Source organism: Diadema setosum, chromosome 9, assembly GCF_964275005.1.
Source record: "Diadema setosum chromosome 9, eeDiaSeto1, whole genome shotgun sequence".
Lineage (NCBI taxonomy): Eukaryota > Metazoa > Echinodermata > Echinoidea > Diadematoida > Diadematidae > Diadema > Diadema setosum.
The window spans coordinates 3752324-3774695 of NC_092693.1; the positions used below are offsets into that span (position 1 = coordinate 3752324).

Consider the following 22372-nt stretch of genomic DNA (forward strand, 5'->3'; position numbering starts at 1 on the left):
AAATAATGTCCGGCCACCAAACTTTCTAAAAGCATATCTTTTGATGGCCCGATCGGGCAACTAAGATTAAAAGATAGATTTCAATTTCACGTTCTGTTTAGTCCCAATACGCTTCCATTCTGGGCCACCAGCATTTCAGATTTACTGATGTTAGTGTCATGCCCTGCGATGCATAATCTAGTTTTTGCTTCTCTTCCCTCTGTCAGTCTTCACGAAGGCATATTTTGTTACGAGCGATTAGTTCTACCACATACTTCTGAATGAAGAATAAAGGTCTCCAATGACTCTGTATACTTGTGAAACACACCCTTGTAGAGTCCTGTAGGTCTATATTTGTAAGATGACACTGTGTAGTGGTTAATTGAGGAAGTTGTGTGGCTCAAATTGCCCCAGATCATCGTTAACCCTACATGATCTCATTAAATACCTGGAAACCACGATGGGTTTGGAAGACTCACTGCTAAGTCGATGACAGCAATAAGAGTATCATTCACTATGAATATGAAATATGAAGTGTCACGATAAATACCATCTCTTGCACGTAATTAGCGATGTTCTGACACACTCAGTATATGAATATTTATTAAGAACTGTAAGATTGGGTCGGATTACGGATAGCTGGATACCTTTAATCCAGGATGATGGGTTCGTTGTTGCCATGCAGAGCAAGTCCTGGACAAGCTCTTTGATTGTCAAGAATATTCATAGTTATGAATGTGATGCATAAAATTTGAATATAAAATGTTATGTTCGTTAATCGGGCTATTCATCAGTTTTCCGTTTGCATGCATCTCCATGCGCGGAATGAAATTTGAGCGCATAAGTTGTTGATATGTCTGGCACGGATGCGTCAGGTTACTTTCCGGTTGACAGAAATCCCTTTAAAAATTGAATGATATATTATGCATAAATGGTTTATCTGAAGCTACCCTGGCCGTACTGTATCTCATGCTCTTGAGTATATCCAATGCGTCATCGCGTCGATCCATTTTGCATTTAGTGGTCGCAATGGCGGTTCCCACTTGCGTTCGGTAGGGATTACCCAACCCTATAGCCACAGAGACCATACCCGCTGACAAATTTGCTCGGGGTGTATGGCCAGTGTATGTAAAAGCAGCGTTGCCAATGCTCAACACTGTCAGGCTACGAATGTTAATAAAACTGTTAAAACAGTTCGAACATTCCACAGAATAAATGAGGTCATTTCAGAGCAGAGAACTATATAGAGGATTGTGCGAATTATTTCCTGGTAAGCATGCAGTCAAGGCCCTGAATCGGTGTTTCCGTCTATCTGAGTTAAACCACAAACGATGTGCATTATCTCCATTTAGGGAATTACAGTTACCATCCCATCACACATGTACATGAATCAGAGTAACCACATAACCTAACCATTTGCAGATGAAACAAAACCCCAGCATTAGTGCTTTGGAATAATTTTAAAATGTGAGTTAGGGATAGAAACAGCCACTGTAAAAATTTGAATCGGTAAAATCGATATTAAGTTAAACATACAAAGTGTGAACAATAGTTATAATAATAAAAGATAATGTTTCCAGGCTAAACCGTCTACAGTGACGGTTTATTGAGAAAAATATAGATATTGTTATTGAATTGAATTGAATTGAAATGGTTTATTGATATCAACATCGTCGCAGCCAAAGGCCGAATTGTGACGTTTTACAGCAAATGATATAAAAGAATACATTACATAGCTCAAAAGAGGAATTCATGTACAAAAAGATGAACTATACACATAAATATTCATAGCAAACTCAAATGAAGTGTACGACTTATTCTATGAAATATTATACACTTAACACTTAAAAAAGACATCGCGAGATTAATACTGCACAATATCATGATGTACATTTCAGATTGCAAAGAAATATCAATCTTTTTGTTAATGTTATCTTACCTCCCATTTCTCTCTCTCTCTCTTTTTCTGTCTTTCTCCCTCACTCCCTCCTATCCCTCTTTCCTAGGTATGTTTCACTGTGTCTATATTTCCCTCCTTTTCTCCCTCTCTCTCTCTCCCTCTCATCATTATATGTCCTTCGTTGCATTTCAGACTTTTCACGAAAATTTTACATGACAGGATGTTTTGTGGTACAACAGACCTACACATAAGTATGCATTAAATGTCAGATCTTGACAATTTTTTAAATCACTGTTCCCAAAGGTAAACAGGACCTTTAAGATCAAAAGTTAAGTGAAGCACAGCCATTCGAATGATTACAAAATACTTTTATGTACTCCCCTATCCCCTGCATTGTTCTGATATTCATACCTGTTGTTTCAATGGTAAGAAATATACAGAAAGACGGTGTGTGTGGGGGGGGGGGGGAGGAAGATCGCGATATATAGAGATAATTTTCCAGCATGAACCAAAATCATAAACCACGAATTATTGTTTTGAGATTATGGAATTTCCCACGTATCGCCATGAGGTAATTAAAATGATGCTGCGTGTACTTCACTACTAACACAGAGCTCGGCAACTGTGACCTTGTGCTCTATTGGTTTTCATTATATGACATACTATTATGGGTCAGAATCATGTGATGAAAAATAGGAGACCATAAGGAAGTCAGTGGTATTCGACGAAGGTACTACATAAAATTTGGCAAATTTATCACGGACAACGCTGCCCCAATTTGAAAAGCAGTGTCTGTGTTGTGACTGTTGTTTAAATAACCCACAGAGAGGTCCTGACGAGTCCAACACGAATACAACAGAGAAATACGCAGGTGGGACTGCACAGAATCAATTTGTCAAAGTTCGGTTAAACGATAAATGAGGTGCACTCAGGATTTCAGACATTTGATCCTCAATACAGGGTCCCAGTGAGCACAGTGAGACATCAGTCCACGAACGGGTCACTGTTCACAAAGTTTAGCTGTGTTGGCTATAGTCTACGTAGATCTAGTATGCAATGTAGTTATCGATTTGAACATGCTCAGATAACCACACAGTTGTAAGCATGTGGGGCTGTACAGAGTGCAAGTTCAGAATGTGCAGCAATAAACACAATAACATGGTCAAAGTTCACTCAAGATTTCCAATTTTCGATCTCCAGGCATTCAACTTACAAAATCAGTCTGTCATGTTCATTCTTGGTAGATGTTCAGGTTATTCCAAAAACAGTCTAAAAGTGAGATTTGAGTGAGATTTGAGACCACCGTTCCAGCATGCAGCAAGTCATTACATATTAAAAATATCATGATAAAAATATAATGATAAAGATATACGATTTTTGTATTCTTTTATATTTGAATATTGATGTAAGTGTAGTTTGTTGTTATGTTTCTTTAGATGTGAAATAAACTTTTTACTTCAACTTGAATTAAAGCATTATTGAAATTAGCAGCGCCATTTCAGATGACGACTTCTCATACAGAATTTACAAAAATCGTACTCCGAATTTATTTCATCAGAAGAAGATCTTCCAACCAATTTCTTTAAAATAATGCCTTTCTAGCTCTAAGTCACAGTTTTGATCTCAATATTGCACAACTAATGTCTTACCCTTCTCAGTCACTAGTCCACCCATGCTTCCATGAAACAGCCTGATTCACGAAGGTGGTACAAAAAAAAAAAAAAAACATGGTTTAAACCATGGACAAAAACCATGGAGTGCCAAGTGTCGCATGGAATATTTCGTCACGAAATCAGTCATTTCGTCGATGAAATTATTATTTTGTAACTAAATGAACATTTCGTCCACGGAATGATAATTTCGTTAACGAAACCTGTCATTTTATCTACGAAATGACCAATTTCGTAACGAAATATTCCGTGCGACACTTGGCGCTCCATGGTTTTTGTCCATGGTTTAAACCATGGTTTTGTTTGTACCACCTTCGTGAATTCGGGCCAAAGACTACACATGAATTAAACATCACATTTCTAATGGCAAAATACATTACATACTATATGGTTCCATTACATTTACTCCTGGGACAATTGCTCCCATAAAATATCTGCACGCTAAGCCAAACATCATTTCTACCCACAAACATAACCCTAACCCTTATCATAATCCTCACATCAAACTAAGCCTAAAACCCAATCACAACATAACCCTAAGTCCTTGGAGAAAATACGACAGGAGGAATTGTCGCAGGAGCAAATACCGTGTCGCCATTTTTGTAGCAAAAACTGTAATTTACAAGGTATAGCAGCGATGGACTGTGTGTATTGATACATTCGTTTGCCAGTGTGATGAGATTGAGTGCTTGATTGCTTTTCATTCAGAAATGAAAAGCAATGAAACGAAACGAAATGATATAACGTGAATGACCCTGAATTAACATTTTCAAGGGATAAATGTTAATTTGAAACGTGAGACCAGCAAGGATACAACAAGATACATTTTGATGAAAGGCAGAATCACATCGAATCGGTTGACGAAGCTATTCGTATATGATCAGGCAGACTGCTGGGTCATTCGATGATAGCTTCGACGCCGGCAAAAAAGCAATACCCATACGATCTTTGATTAATACCACTGGGCTTCTACTACACAGGGGAATTCAAACATGACTGGATGATGACTCCTGATTAGTCGCCCTCACAGTCCTCTTTCCATAATATCTCTCCTCCATCAGCACTGATCACAAGAAGCAGAACGTGTATACTTTAAAAGGTAAAATGATAAATCAACATTTCAAATGTTGTCACTCCTTCAACTTTTTTTTTTTTTGTAAATTTTAGATCTAACATTCAAAATGTCAGATTTACCATTTCTGAATTGGTAGTTCAACATTTGAATGTTGGATTTAACATATGGAGTGTTATTTAACATTTTGGCAAAAGGTGGGAGCAATAATAACAGTTAAATTGTTGATTCACTATTTCATTATGACGATTATAATTACGACGTCATTATCTTCATCTAATTTCATACCTTTATTTTTTCATTTTTGCGATATGATTGTTCCTTTTCCCGCCTTTTAAGACGGATCTTATAGCAGAGGAATCCAGTGGGTTTAATCTCGCCTTCCATGGCTCATGACTTGAAATCAAAAGACAAAAACAGCCGCTAAATACAGTGAAATATGATTTCAATTTGTCTGGAACCAAGGCAAATGGTTCTGTTTCTGTCCTCGCGACTAATCCTCACCACGAGAATGATTAACGTTATCCACGCTCGGTCTGTTTCAACGACAGGAGGATAATTCGGTCCTGAATGCTGGTCTACTATAACCCCTTAGAATTAGCAATGCCCATATTGTGCATTAAAGAGTAGTTGTATTAAGCAGTAAAAAGAATATATATATATATATATATATATATATATATATATATATACTTACATATACATATTATATATATATATATATATATACTTACATATACATATTATATATATATATATATATATATATATATATATATATATATATATATATATATATATATATATATATATTGTAACAGAGAGAAGGAAAACTGACCAAAAACAAATAATAAATTGTGAAAACTTTGAGCAGAGACCTCTGGATTACTAGACCGGTGCTCTACCGACTGTGCTATTGAAAGCCCTAGTTCGGTGTTCGTCCCTAGCCCTTAATTCTCTTTGCTCGTGTGTGTCCCGAATCCCGATGAAAACCCATTTTCTTTGCTCGAAGTTTTCACTATATATATATATATATATATATATATATATATATACATAGTGAAAATGAATAAATAAAATGAAATGGAATGAAATGAAATCATCAATCATCTTACAGGCTAAGACAGGTTAGAAACTATCATAGTTACCGAATTTTGAAATATCAGACGTTCCCAACGAAAGAGTGAATTTGTCACAATCACATAATCATGCAAAGTAGATAAGGGCAACAACTCTGCAATTAAAAAAAAAAACTGCAATGACTGAGCGATGACTCACTGAATGGATTTCGCCTCAAGTGTCTCTGAATCAGGGAGGTGACACGAATTTTCTTCTCATTTCCCTCGCTGAATCCACAAAATCGACCATCTATGAATAACTACCCATGCTTAAAGCCACGACAAACAAGCCTGCAGAAATTTATAATGCACTACTGCAGTACAACATGTCTGCAACAATTATAAACGTGAGACTATAAGAGAGCAATTGCTTTTGTATTTTTATCTTTCAATGAAGAAGAAAGAATTGTATACTAGTAAGTCAAACAACAATACGCGATCAATTCATTTTGCCCCCCCCCCCCCGACTCAGTGGTGACGACAAGCATCTTTCTATTGTTGTTGTTGTTGTTGTTGTTGTTGTTGTCATTGTTGTTGTTGCTGTTGCTGTTGTTGTCATTGCTTGTAATGGTTATCCAGGTATACAAAGAAAATAACCTCGAATACAAAAAGTCACCCACAAAGGTATTCGAGTCCTGTGTCGACATTATTTACCCAATGATATCTCACAAAGTGAGAAAACATGTCAAGGCAGAACCTTACTGTATTTCATAGCTACGAAAATCATATTTTCTCCTGAACTTTTTTTTCTGTGCTCGAAGTGTTAACATGCTCCTCAAGATTCAAAATTGAATTTTATTCTTAAGCTCTTAACTATGATTAGAGCGCTGATTCCAATGACCAATTTAATTCTTGAAATATGACCGTCGGTTGGGCTTTCTTGTACGTTTGATTATTGCCTATATATTACATTTCTTTATTTCAGTTTATTGTACGCAATGTGTTTACATGACGTAATTTGATAGATGTCTGCGCGCAGACATTAAATTTAACAGAATCAATTAGCAATATCAGAGGGGTGTGCTCCGATTCCGTGAATGAAAAATAACTAGACTCGTCAGGAGGAGTTTTGACGTTTTATGACTTTGCCCATGAATTCACACTTAGGGCATAAAAGGCATGATCCATGACTGCGTTTGGTACGTTTTCTAAAAATAGACACTCTAAGTGCCCTGAGAATGCATTCCTTAGGTCGATAGTCTTCTGCTTGTTTCATCAATCTCTGTTCACAATATTATTCCTCATAATGAGTTGCTATATCGTCCTTTATGAATCCACAAACAAAATTATGTAGATTTTAAAGCAGAAAGTGCGAAGAGGGGTATGACAATGAGATGGCGGTTGGATATTTAAAAGAGTGTTGCTAGTTAGACGACTTCTGCTCTTCATGTCAAGGTGCTTGGAACACGCGACACGAATTTCGTGAGAACGAATCACTACTATGAATTCAGCATTAAGATAATGATTTCTCATCTCATCCCTAAGAAAAAGTTTGAGGTCACGATAAGGTCATATAAAATTCTGACATGATTACGGGGCGCACTTTTATAGGCACTGGATGGACGTGGTAAGAAGAAGGATGGTATAAGCAATACAATGTGATGAATAGTAACCCTACCAATCACAATAAAAAAAAAAAATCCCCATTTTGGAATTTAGCGTCTGAATGGTATGTTAGTTTCTTTGTTCGTTCTTTGATCAAACTTACTCCCAAATTTGCTCTAACCATTGTTAACTGTTCTTCAGTTGTCTTCTTTCTTAATCTCTAAATTCTATCAGTAAACCCGTCATATTGCACAAAAACAAACCAAAACCTACGTCCTCGAGCTGATGCACTTATATTTCAAGTGTGATTGAATATTTTGCTGTTACAGGTCTAAACTTTCCGCAAGACTCATCGCCAAATACCGTGAGCAACAGATCGATTTAATGAAAACTGAAAAAAAGTATATTCAACCTTTGATTATCTATATATGCATTACTTATATTCCTAATTACTGATTTCTTAATTGCTCCTCTGTTCTTGTGAATCATGTCATGATTTGTGTATAGCTGATTGTTTGTATCAAAGCGCCATGCGCATCGAAAGGCAAACCAGTCCTGTGTGTTCTAAAAGTAGCTACCATTATCATCATTATATGATTTATCATACCTGTCACCGCAGGATTCTTTTTTCTCTCCCCCCCCCCCCCGGCAAAATCTGTAGCAGTGTAGTGTAATAATGAACATACTGGTGTGTGATACGGGACGGCTAACGCAGTATACAGTGTATACTTCGGGCACAATGATCCCAATTCTGCATCCAAGAGTGTAGTGTCACACATTGGTAAATACCTGAAGAAGCACATTGCATAATAATTTGCGGTGTCACTTTGCACTCTTTTCTTACATTGACATAGCGGGTATGGATCGTCCCGCAATTTTCACCGTAAGATGATATTGCCGGCAGAGGGCATGCAGTCGTTGAAGTGATTTTAAGGCTGTCTACGCTCCAATTCAACAGTTTTGCCTTTACTGGAAATAGTATTGTAACAAGAAGGAACAACAAAGCGTCATGGATATCGGATTGGAATTCTCTCTGAAACATATAGTGCCATATATTATATCAATGAGGCACAAGCACTGGTTTCAGAAATTATTGTCCAGTGTCATTCTACTTCCTGAAAACAGTGGTTCGTACTTTGTTAATAGAAATTACATGAATTTGCGATGCCTTTAGTCTTTATTGATACCATCAAATCTCTTAAACAATCCTTTACCGCATTACAACATGTACACGTACTACAACAGTGCACGAAAATCCGGAAATCGGATCAGAGATAACGATAGTTGTTAGCTGAGTTTGTGCTCTCAAAGTTTTGTTTTGCAAATGTTGTTTTTGCGCCTCCCTACTTCCCTATCGAGCGTTATTCCTTTCGCTATAGCTGTGTGTACAGTGTACAGTGTATAGTGTACAGTGTGTGTTTGACAATATTTTTGGCTAGGAAAGGATCTCAGTCGAAAAGCTCACCATCATTTTCATATCTGCAGCCTCGGGGGATACCATACCCCTGCCTTCGTTGTGCTTGGCAACGATGGCCTCAGCGTCGGCAGTCGTAAAGTCTGTTGATCTCCTCTTCCGGCTGTGAACGAACTCTGCTTCATGGCTCCTCCTAATTCTCATCGAAGTCGACGACGACGACCAAAGCGTCTTCGGGAGATCGACAACGGTGTCCCTGTTCACCCGGTGGATGCTCCTCCTCTCGACATGGCTGTCCACTTCCCGGAAGTAGAGCGCCTTGCTCGTGTCCACCCGCACGTCATCGCCGTGTTCGAGACCGAAGGCTGCTACAGCGGAGTGCGCGGCGAGGACTGCGACACACGCTGACCATAGAGTAGCAGACGACACTAGCTTCATCTTCTTCCACTGCACAGAGGTCTAAATCTCTAGACACTTGCTGTCTTCCTCAGAAATGATCACTACTCGTCGCAGTCTACTTCGTATTTTCTCCTAGTCTCTCTCTCTCTCCCCTTAAGAAAGCTCTGAAATGCCACCTTCTCGTATATAACAAATACAGCTTAACACTGGTAACCTAGCGGGCTGCCACGCTCGTGTGCCGCTAATTGCTTTGAATAGGCATACGCATTAGCAAAGCAGAATCAGAACCGTAACACCGAAAAGAAGACTGACGTTTTGATGGTATTGCTCCGTTCTATTCAAAGCTTTTATTTGAGAGCGAGGTACGTACAACAAGAGGTGTGGTCACGCTTGAGTGGAATGCTCTCTCCCGGTACAGAAATACGTCAGGGCACGCATTGTCGGCTTGTTTAAATGCAATCCTATCACGAGCCCGCAGAATCCTGCATTAACCCTCTGGGTGCCACATAATTTCCTGTCCATAGGTTTGTGTGGGGAAAGTTGTACACACTTGACTAATTGGCACAGAAAGGGATCACGTCTAAACTGTAATCACTACACACTTCATACTCTCGATGAGTAAGAAACTAGTTGACTGCACTGCGAGGGTGGGGCATTCAGGAAGTCAACAGTGTTGATACATTCTTTTTTTTTAATTCACGCATAAGCAGTATCGAATAGAGGACGTTTCTTTAGATGTATTACATAATGGATTTTACCAAATTTGATCTTATTTCATTTCATTTACCACAGTTCCTTCTGACAGTTTGCCAAATATTTTCCTCATTCATATTTGATTGGTAAACACTGATATTAATAGAGTTGGAATGTAAAAAACAAACAAACTATGATAATTAATTAAAGCTGAGTATCCGGAATTACACTACAATTAAAAATCTGACGAATGGGTATGTATTTGATGTATGTGTGTGTGTGTTCTTGCGTGGGGGCATGGTTTCGGATTCTTCTTACAGTGCAGCACTTGGAACATTGAAATGTTTTTCTGTGTTTTAATATTCACCTTGCTCATTTTTTAAGAATATTATATAGTAACCTTGAATTCTAGATGACGATGGGTTAAAATCGCGTATCAGTGGAACCAGCTTCTCTTGTCTCTCGTTAAACACGAGTAATTTAAATGAAAATGATTTAGGGTTTTTGTGATTTTTTCGGAAACCACTAAACCTGGTATGATGACCGAATTTCCTCTGAAATTATCATTCCATTCCTCCCTCTCCATGATTCCACAAAACAAGGACGAATTCACACCACACGAAGATTAGAATATTATATATCAAAAGTCCTTCGGCCCTAAACTAACTCAATAATCCTTGGTCACATCCTTATAGGTAGGGATGACATAGCATTGTGAGGGACGTACCACATGCACCGGCAGTGCAAACAGCTTGATAAATAAGCCGTTGATCCTTTATCGTGAATTCGACAGCAATTCATTGAACTGTTGAAAATGAAAATATGTTATCTTACTAAAAGTTTATAAAATATCACTAAGGTCATCTAGATTTACAATCAAATCGGGGGTGGTGGTATGTGTCAAGGATGTGTTCATGGCTGGTTGGGGTAAGGGTCAATACCCCCCCCCCCCCCCGAGTCTGTTGCTGAAACATTGTGCTACGTAAATTGATAAGCTATGAAGAGCATGATATCTTGATATACGTAAAGCAAATCAAATAAACAATATGCTGAAAAATCACATCTAATTATTTGAACCAGAAAACTGGAAATGAAATCACTTGCTGCGACGTTTCGCTAATTGCAGTTTGCTTCTCGGGGCGAATGAAGCTTCAGTTGATTCAATTAATTATACGATCTTGTACTTCGGCTGGATGAATGAGAAGAATTTACATCGGTCGACATGCTGTAAAGTTAAACTCACGGCAATCTTATATCGTGCTGATGAATCAGTTTTGGTTTGATGTGTGTCTTCGAAAGAGCGAGTTTGATGAAGCAATCTGCATCACTGCATATTCAAATATGTTGTTTCTCGCCCAAACTAGATCATGCTTCACCTGAATGACTGTATATCCCTTGTCCATGGGATCTGACTAAAAACATGCACTATGGAAGGAGGGGATAATCAGCCTTGCACCCACCCCTGTTCAATGTGTTAGCAAAATAAAGTACAATTTCATGAGGCAGCCAAACAACAACAACAACAAACAACTTCCAATCTGTAAATCATTAAACCTACATCTCTGTTTTTTATATGTTGGTCCCGATATAAGTAAAAATACGAAAGAAAGATAAATCAATTGCATTCTCACATCAACACATTTAACGTTAACAACTTTGACTAGCCAAGCACGAAGAGCAAATATTAAGTTCACTTAAAGGGAAACTCCACTTCTTTGAGTTGACTTAAATGAAAAAAGTAAATATCTGAAGTACGTGTGTTCGACACGTTTGAGATAAGTTAAGCCACGAAAATGTATTGGTTTAAAGAAAAATGTTCGATGAACATACACTTGGCATTTAACTTTACATACTGTCATTCAGACATTCTTAATTTCAATATTTTCTAAGTGTAAGCCTAAAAAGTTCCCTTTCTGGACTCAAGATTCACACTGACCTGCTGATAGCTCTATCAGAGGTTGCGAGCAACGGCATGAACGTATTCATGTTCGGTATCTTTGAATACAAACAATGTATCAATATTCCGTCAAAAGAATATGAAATGGTTTTATTATTCGTTGTATACGCTCTAGTGCAGAACCTTTGGGATATTGTGTCGAACGGAAGAAGTTAATGTGCATGAGTTTGAGGTAATAATTATGATATTCCAGTGGTAATGGCCCCTACACAAAATGAACTTTTGAGATTTTATGGAAAGCTCCATGTGGGTCTAATACTCGGATATATAAGTATGATAAGGAAAAGAAGTAAAACGAGCACGGTTTTCCTCTTGTGTCTAACTAACTGTTACGATGTCAACAGTCATGACTGTTAAACTTCACTCCATTTTACCACACACAAAACGGTGCTTTACTATTTCTGGGAGTGCAAGCAACACAGTGCTCATAAGTCTCATACACTGTACCATGCTAGGCGATCGCGTTGCATTCATTGGGGTTTTCTTTTGCTTTTCATCACTTTAGCCAGTTTCGATGTGTTCGAAAGAGCACGTACTTGTCGCATGTAAATTTCACTTAACTTTGATTGTAGAGAGTGCTGATTATGATGATATCAACAGGCCCTTTCAATTAGTTTCAATTCAATTATAATGTACTTTACTTATCTGTATGCATGAGTGAAAGTTCGAGGGCATAGGATAGTATTCTACGTACGAAAGTCTGCACATTGGCATCTGATCAAGCCGATCTTTTCTACGATGTAGTATAGGACAATATGATTGAGTCACTGTTATACATAAAACGGAAAGAACAGCTGACAAGTAGGGAAACAATGTAAAAATAAGAAAACTTACTAAATAATGGAATAAAAATAATCTAAAAGGAATTCCCTTATTCACCAATTGCAGCGTGTTTTTTTTATAACATGCAATAGCGAGGCTTCTTTAAGATCTATCCAATTAAGTAGTTTGACTTAGTTTGGTCTGGTTATATTTCGGGTTTTTTTTTTCTCCAAGTACAGTAACAAGTTGATGCAATGCATGAGAGGAAAGTAGAAGACACAAAACGATACGCAAGAATTGCTACTGTAGGAATATACCAATATTATGTATTGTAATCATATTATGTAAACGAGGGAAAAACAATAAAGACCGCCGTCATAATAAGCAGAGATTGGCTTGGATGGAGTTCCATCTTATACATTTATGTTACTATGCCGTTTACACGTTACCTTTTACTCTACATACTAATTTTCTCAGGGAATGATGATAGATTGTGTATTGTTTTTCTTATGAGGCATGAAAATAAAATGCTCATTAGACGTTTGACCTTGAGAAAGACCCCTTTTTAATTTCCCGTCGGGGCGTGAGACTTCGTAGGTCTTGGGATCATGCGGACACTCAGCTGTCGCTTGACGTTGAGGAAACTAGGTGAAGAGGTGGCATACCACAGCTTCATCGTATCCTGCCGATATTGACTCTATATCAGATCCAAGTCACGATAAGCCCGCTTGTGTTGAGTCAGAATCTATACCCCGTGAAATATTAACTTCAAAGTAGGCGACATGATTATGACGGACAAACATGGTATTTCAAATAATATGAACGTGGACAGGTCAGTTGACATTCCTATGAGGCGTCAAAGTGGTTTGGTGCACTCAGTGAATGTTGTAGCTAATACTGTACCTGTTGCATAGACACAAAATACGGTCCAGTTAGTTCCCCTGAAACAGGGAGAGTGCGGACCCGTGTTGGGCTGAGTGATGGGTTATTCCCGTGGGATCGTAGGTGGCGCCGTTCTTTTTTCATGTTGTGCTAAGGTTTGCTCTGTGTTGAACCCACTGACTGCTTGAAACGCGGGAGAGGTCTCTCGGTCTATGCGTGACTTCGATAAGTTTTAGACCGTCATTCTTTGTACTCTGCAGCAAGAAGATAACATTTTTGATAAGCTGATGATTAATTCCCGTCTTTTACTCAATTCATTAATCATTTCTATTTCATTTGCGTACTTACCAAATCACCTATTCACTTATGTCCTTATTTTGCTGACGCCCAATGTAAATCTAACTGCGTAGGAACAATAGAATGAATGGTTCAGAATAAAAAGATTAGAGGGAAGTGGTCTCCCCCCCCCCACTTTTGAAAACGCTCCGCCGACCCTGACTTATGCTCTCGTTTGCAAGGACACTCTGGTACCATGATGCAGCTCAGTGTTAGTGACATTTGGCATATTCTGTTGGATCTAATGAATCTGAAGAACAATCAATCATATTTTCATATTTTACCCCAAATATTATAATAGAAACCATAATCCTAAAACAGTAGATGAAACTGAATTCCTAAAAAGATGTCTTTTGAATTCATATGGGCTCATTAGATGTTCGACCGGCAACTGCAGTGGTGATGACATTATCATTCCGTCATATAAATATATATATATATATATATATATATATATATATATATATATATATAAAGACTGTTATACATCTTTAAGGATATTTTCTTTTGTTCTTTCCAATTTTTATGTATATCACTCAATAAATCATATAATTTGTTGTATTACGTGTGGGGAATGCACCCTTACAAGCACTGCTTTTCAGCATTCCTCCCCATTTCCAGCATTTCCGTATACTTACAATAATAATGTAAACTTATTCATTGTTTTGTGTTATGATGAAATTTATATATTTAATTTCTGTACAGAATTTATATACTTCTGTTGGAGATGGAAAAATGAATAAATGAAATATTAACATATCACAGTTATGCACTATGTCTTCTCTACCAAGGTAAATACAAGTAAAAAAAAAAAACCAAGTATTTATATGGCTGTATTGCTGGACAGCTATTCTTGATCGATTGACGTTTTGACGGGTTTTTTTTTTCCTCCAAATAAGACTGTCTGGAAAAACTCATGCGTGGGATCAATTAAAAAAAATCCGAAATTACACGATAAAGAAAACGTATCCTGAATTTGAAATATGAAGAACATAAGAAAAATGTTCAACAGCGATAGGGAACGGTCAATATAGACAAAATTAATGACGCACTTAACAAAGATCGCATTAACTATTCATTCGTCGAAAGAGGGCGGTGTACAACCAATTCCGAGTTGGGCTGCTGGAAAAATTGCGACGTCCCGAAAGTCTGTTGCTTTGCGTGAGTGGACACCTCTCTCTCGTAGACATGCAATGATCTTGGCTTAGATACATATCAGTTTATCAGGTGACCTTTCAACAAGACTCTGCTAACAGACAAGTAGCTCTTGGTGGAAAAAAAATAAAAAGAAACAATGAGGCAATGCACGATATTTTTATTTTCAGGTTATCAGATACCCTGCGATGCGTTGCCATCTACCTAAGATAAGCATTAGCTATTTAGCCCAAGAAAGATAGGCATACTGTAAACTAAAGCAATGAAGACCTATCATTAAATAAAGATATGGAGGCATGCTGTACTCCTGTGTCAAGATCGCAACAAACAAAGAAAATCTTAATATAGAGACAAACAAACAGGGCATCATGTTTACTGTGGTTTTATGGTGGTTCACTATACTTGAAAATTTTATTTTGGTATACTCGTTCATTCCATTATTGTTGCGACTGAAGCTTCTTTAACCCATCACTTTTAATTCATCACAATTGCCCATAGAGTTAGCGAATGACGCACCGGGATGCAATAAACAACAGGTTATCAGCAATGTCAACCAATACATTTTGGATGTGCTTTCGTCGTTGCACCTGACGGGTTATTTTGTTAGCAACGTTTTAACAGTAAATAATTTATGCCCTTCACATACATATCATAACTTTGGAAACTAATGTTTTGTCTCCAAATCATTATAGTCTTACTATTTCACAGATATTGGTATCATCATCATTCCCATCATCAATAGTAATCAGTCTGACTATTTACTTTGCTATCATTTCTGCTGCTCTTACACGGACATGCACAACAATTCTAGTGTGACAATCACATAACTGCAAGCACTTTCCACAACTATCACATGTATGCCATTTGTACATTTGTACAATAACCGATCACATCTACCACTCTTGCTAAGACTACGACTACTCTATAGCTGCCACCACAACTATCATTATTGTCATCTATACTACTACTACTACTACTACTACTACTACTACCACTACTACTACTACTTTACGACAACTACTACCATTATTTCTACTACTACTACTACTACTACTACTACTACTACTACTACTACTACTACTACTACTACTTTACGACAACTACTACCATTATTTCTACTACTACTACTACTACTACTACTACTACTACTACTACTACTACTACTACTACTACTACTTTACGACAAATACTACCATTATTTCTACTACTACTACTACTACTGCTGCTGCTGCTGCTACTACTACTACTTCAACTGTAACGACCAAAGAGCATATAAAGGTAATTTGTTTTCGATGATATAACTACAGTAAATATGTAGTCGTCGAATCTATTTACATTTATCTAGGTTGCACAATTCTGCATCATGAGTTCACTCCTCTCTCAAAATGAAAATTAAAATATTCGAAGCGTCCATTAAAAGTTAAAATACCTGCTTGTTATAGAAGACACATGGAGTTCGTAGGCAGATCGAATGTGAGGATGAAGGCTAGAATGTAAGAATACTATATAAAGAATGACATTACGATTATAGTGATTATAGATAGATTTGCAGACACTTACAAAAATAGATAAGTAAGGGGCAGAAAAGCACGTATACCGTAGAAAGAAATATCTTTCTATATCAAGAATAGATGAATCATTCAGAGAAAGGGAGACTTTGACGAATTTTGACAAACAACGTTATTTGCACAACCACGAAAAAAAAAATATTTTGATCCTAAAAGGCTCATATTTCCACCCATCTTAGCTACAAAACAAGTTTTTCTTTGAACTGTGACATCAGGGTTCACCATGTCTATTGGATTGTGCAGTCTGATGTCCTGGGTGTGATACTAAAATATCGCACAATGAAGTCTTAATTGCCAGATTAATTTTCAACTCAAACGGACGTTCATCCACCATTTTAGAACACGCTGAATGCAGTGGTTCGTCGATCGATAAGTTGACGGGGTAGAAATATACTGTAACAGCTGTCGTGTGGCACGAAACACACATTTAATAGATTCATCTCTGCGCTGCCTATTCTCCTCCTTCCTTTTGGGGTTTCGTGTTTCATATCTGTCAACACAGTTAGCATGGATTTGTTACAATTTGCATATTGATGATCAAGTAAATACAGCAGCATACACGCACCACCAAGCGTTCCCTTTTCCTTTTACTATTGCTCCAGATGACTGCTGTTGAACAGAACAAGAGCGATGAATGTAACTACAAGGGAGCTTGAATTGATTGATTAGGAATGCTCAGGTTGGATTAAAAAAAAGAAGAAAAAGAAATAGAGGAAAGAAAGAGAAAGAAGGAGAGTAGGCCTAGAAAGGGAGAAGAGGAGAAAGAGAGAGGGAGAGAGGGAGAGAGAGGGAGAACACGACAGAGAAATATAATTTCAAAATTGAAATTGAAAAATTGAAAGTAATTACGCAGTATGAACATTTTGCAAATTGGTGCTATTTATGTGGTCATGCGATCATTCGTATGTCGATGTGAAGATAAGATTACTGCAAACACACGGATAAGTAGTGTCCTTGGTGAAAGGGAGAAATTGATAAGTGAAGACCGACAAAAGGTAAAATGACAATATTTCAATTGAATGAGCTCAGGAATTAACGATGCAGATATCGTTTTATGATTGCAAACGAACTGCTAATGGGCCAGGAGAAATGTGGCATGATTACGAGCGTGCCCCATATTTAGAGGCTCGATGGGGAAAACACAGGATAGCGAATAATTTATGAGACTGTATTATTGGCTTTCGTCATACATTGACATCGTCACGGCCGCCACTCCGATTGCAATATCACACTCGTTTTCAGTTCCCTATCTAGCATTGCACCATATTCGTTTTCCAATAATGAAAGCAAAGATTGCGAGTACAATCATACATGCTGGGGGCGCTGCATTAACACGAAACTAACCTTACTGCCTGCAGAAATTAAATACTTTTTTTCCCTGGAAGACACATTATGATGATTTACGAATGGGAAAATGTTTAATCTATTCAGCATTTCTTTTTCTTTTATTTACTTCAAACTTTCAAACAATCCTCGGGGTGTGCCAGGAAGATTTTTAAGCACAGTACTGCACGAATTGTCGTCGTAGAAAATGAAAAGTGCATGCCATTAATTGTACTGGCTATGATAATATCTCCCTGCTCTCGAATTCTCGCTGTCGCTTGCTCACTGTCCTGCGTTTAACGCTGTGTATGCTTCTGCATAATAGGTATAGCATATCTGTGTAAATGTACATATATACATATCATTATACATAGGTATAACTTGCTATCTGTATGTATGTCTATACGTACGTATACAAAGTGTGTGTCCTTCAGTTCTTGTTTTGTCTATACATACTGATGATAAATAATTCTGTTGTAGCGCATCCAATCTATGTTATTAAGGATTGATACAATCGAGACCTTCACAACTTTTCCGCGGCCATTTTGTTTGTTTCAACACGGCCTGTGACCACCACGCCTTTTTCAGTCGTCGTGTTGACAGATATAACAATGGCCATGAGGTGTATACTGCGATAACAGGTGTAGAGGGATCTATTCGCTTTGCATTTCACAGTCACGCTCTTCAGCACCTACCCCAAAAGGCGCCACGGCTTACATGATGTACATCGCGAATGGACATTATTGTATCCTAGCATCTAAAATCGAGTATAATCTTTTCCGTCTGGAATTAGCAGTTTATCTTTCTATGCGCGTATAACTTATCGGCTAAATCCTGCGATCATCCTACCTCACTTCAGCTGGAAAAAAATGTACTTGACACGCCCATTTCCGCTTCAAGGTGAAATATGGCATGTTGAATTTTATGGTCACAATTTCAGCTCTAATCTTTACCAAGTTTAATTGCGACAGGTGTTACGTATATCTATTTCCATGAAATCCCTTTTCCTTCATTTTCTCACTAATAAAACAGGGATTTTTTTCTTCCATATATATATATATATATATATATATATATATATATATATATATATATATATATATTTTTTTTTTTTTAAGCAACAAGGTAACCATTTTGTTCAGTTCTTTCCTAATTTCTTATACCAAATCATATTTTAACTCCCATAAAGACATTGAAAATGATAAACAAAAATGCAGCCATTTTTGTGTATGATCTCTCCGTGATCCCATCCTACTCATTATATGCAATTTCAAATATATTATCATGGACATCCTTTCATAGGGGCATGCCGTATGAATGTGTGCCCCTCATTTTTTCCTCCTTGTGTTATGTGTGAGTGTAATAATGATATGGAGAACGAGACAGAATAGGAGCTGAGGGATCAGAATATATAGAGGGAAAGATGAGATATGAATAGTGAAAGGGAGAATGTCAATATGTGTGTGTGTGTTTGTCTGTATGGATATATACCATTGTATACTTTGAGATTTGTATGCTTTTTTTTGTCAGAAAAATCGGTAGATGGAAACTAATGCCTGCGCAGTCTACAGACTAGCGGCTGTGTGTGTGTGTAAGTGTGTGTTTGTGTATAAAGGTATACACATGTGTATGCGTGTGTCTGTATTATATATGTGTGTGCATGTGTGTATATTATATGTATGTGTGTGTGTGAGTGTGTGTGTGTTTGTGTATGTGCATGAGTGAGCCAGAGTGCAAGAACTACACGCTGATGCTATCGTGTAGGGTCTAACAGGTGTGAGCGGCTGAATATTGTCTTTAGATGCCAAGTTCTGCGTTGGGTGTTGACACAGCCGTGCCAAACCACCTTCCGAAAACGGGACAATTTATTGGACGCTTACTACGTACTCTTTCGTAGCTCAGTCGCCATCGTTTTGAAGTACATGAACTACCAATAACCTTTTATCCCCTTTCGTGTCAGTTTGACGAGCTGTCGGCTTACCTCAACCGCATCTCTTTCTTTGTTTCGGCGTTATTTCATCGCGCAGTCACAGCTAGAACGTCTGCGGATTTCTGTTTCCTGGGGTTTTTACCTGCTCGCGTTTGAAAGCTTCAAGTGGATCGCGCGCCGCCACTCTGGGCCTTATTTGGTTGGATAGAGACTCGGACGGAGAGTTATAGAGAGATTTACGAGAAAAATACAAAAAATGGCATGCAAAGCAGCAAAACTCAGGTCGTACAGCGATTTACTGTCCCAGGATCAACCTCTTACTGCCGATGATTTTGCCGGCGTCTGGGAGCATTTCGATTCTGATGGTAAGTAAGCTCTTGCGAGCATTCCGTCGTGTTAAACTTTATCTCTAATGCCAGGACCCTTTTAATTTTTAGCTGTTTATGATCTCGTTTCAAGTTTCTACATTTCGTTTCTACCTTTCAAGTTCGGAAAGCAATATATATATATATATTTCCTTATAGTGCAAATCCATCATTTTGAATTTGCTTTAGATTTATGTATGCCTCGAAGGAGATTAAACTACGACAGTGTAAGGTACTAAATATGTCTGGAATCAGTGTAAATGATTTATGTCACCCTTCCTTTGTTATGACAAACAGCTTCATATCAATCTAAGCTTCATCCAGCAATTAACTTTCATCAGTGAATTACATCAATGATTTGTTTTAGCGAAGCATTATCACTCATCATAGATCACTTTTCACGCTACACGATTTTCATCCTTTAGAATTCGAAATTCCCCTTTTGTTGAAATTCACCGAAGCTCACCATCTCTAATGTACTCGCAGTCGTACAGGTCTAAGCCTGATGGATTATGTTCGAACGAGAATTCAGCATGTACGTCTGTTAGATCTGGCTGTATGTTTTCCATGTATACCGGTGACTGTGTGTGAGCTTGTATCTTGTGAAATACCGTGCGGCGTTGTTAGTTTCCATGGAATTCAGAGTGATGTTTTCCCGTGGTATTTATACTATGTTTGCATAATAGAGACAAATATTTGCAAAGAACATCACCACAAAAAAAAAAATGGATTCGCACATACACCCTTATGTATTATTGTATCAACATGCGATTTGTGTTATCCACATCATTGATAAACATCGATGTTACCATCATGTGTATCATTCTTCGTTCACTCTGCGATGTAGAGCTAGAGAGAGCAATAGAGAGAGAGAGAGACAAAGATAGAGATAGGAAGAGAGGGGGAGGGGGAGAGATGGAGAAAGAGCTGAAGAGAGATAGAGAGAGAAAGAGAAAGAGGGAGAGAGAAGGGGAGGAGATGAGAGATGAAGAGAGAGGGAGAGTTTGTGTTCCCCTTCCTACGACGCGATCTCATGGCTGACCACATCATTGGTAGCCACGCCCTCTTTTGCTCGCTGTCAGTTTTCCGCCTGAGAAAGCCCACAGCGGGTCGCTGCACCCATCGACGAAGATGGCAACAAATTATAGCATTGAAGGCATCGCTAGGGCAGCTACTCCAAGATGAAATTCCCAGGTCAATGCTTTTGCCTATTTACCTCCGTTAATGATTGTATTCTTTCACATATCTCAGTAAAACGTTTTCCTCTCTTCCTCTATTTTCCCTACCTACCCTCATATTTCCCTCTTTATCGCCAACGCCCCCCCCCCGGTCATTTCATAAAAGGATAACCTTCGAACAGAAATTCTAGGATATGAATAGGTACTCTGGTTTAATGCTCACAGCATCTGCAGTTACATTTGAAGTGCATGAATGTGTACTATTCTGTTCTCATAATATGTTTTAAATACAGAGTGACGAAGCGTCCATTCATTCGCTAAAGAAGCGCGCATAATGAGGTAGTCGTATTTCGAAAAAAAAAATACATGTTTTTTAAATCAATGGAATATTGATTTCCATTTCTACTAATGCGTGGTATAACCTCGTTGACGCATTAAATTCGTTCCCATTTATGTCAGTTCTGATTATTCTCATAGAGCGTCGATGGTCTGAATATTTGAACTTCATGATTACTCTGATTCAATATATTCTCTTTTTCTGTTTTAACTGTGTCAAACAATTTGATAGTTTTGGGTGACACACTTCTTCTCTTCATCATTTATCATGTGCAAAAGGACAGGATATGAGATTATGAATGATGGACAGGTCACACTGATTTGAACTTACTACCTTTTTCATGTTTGTTTGCCTGCCTTTTTGTTTTGTACAGAAACTCTTCAGATATATCCCTTAACCCTTAAAGCCCAAGTTATTTTTGACCCCTTCCAGGCCCAAGGGGCACATTGTCCCCCCCCCCCTATATAACTTCTTTATTATAGGATGTATCACCATCATATTTGGCACATAGGTAGAGCAACTTATACTCTATCCCACGTGACCCAATATTTGAAAATTTTCCAGATCACCTATTGAGGGCGCTATTTATCAAAATATAAAGAAATACATATGAAACATGCTGAAATCATATTTTTTCTTTATATTTATTCATCCCAGTATATATGTTTTTATTTCATATCAATCATTTTCATATTTGCCACAAAGGAAAAGCAAGTCAACCTTCATTATTCGTTATGGTTGAAATTTCTCAAGGTCAACATGTGGGGCGCTATTCATTACAATATAAAG

The 22372-nt window shown here is 37.8% G+C and overlaps 2 protein-coding genes across 5 annotated transcripts in view; one reads left to right on the plus strand and one right to left on the minus strand.

Annotated features, from left to right (window-relative positions):
• LOC140232755 (uncharacterized) overlaps positions 1-9136 on the minus strand; it is a 50258-nt gene extending 41122 nt beyond the window's left edge. Inside the window, exon 1 of the mRNA XM_072312869.1 lies at positions 8750-9136. Within this exon, the coding sequence (XP_072168970.1) occupies positions 8750-9136 (387 nt within the window). The remainder of the gene's footprint in view (positions 1-8749) is intronic.
• Positions 9137-19736: 10600 nt separating this feature from the next.
• The window catches only part of LOC140232676 (calbindin-32-like), a 179987-nt gene continuing 177351 nt past the window's right edge, over positions 19737-22372 (plus strand). For all 4 annotated transcript variants that reach the window (XM_072312782.1, XM_072312784.1, XM_072312785.1 and 1 more), the window contains exon 1: positions 19737-20068. In XM_072312782.1, coding sequence (XP_072168883.1) covers positions 19960-20068 — 109 coding nt within the window. In that variant the 5' untranslated portion in view covers positions 19737-19959. The remainder of the gene's footprint in view (positions 20069-22372) is intronic.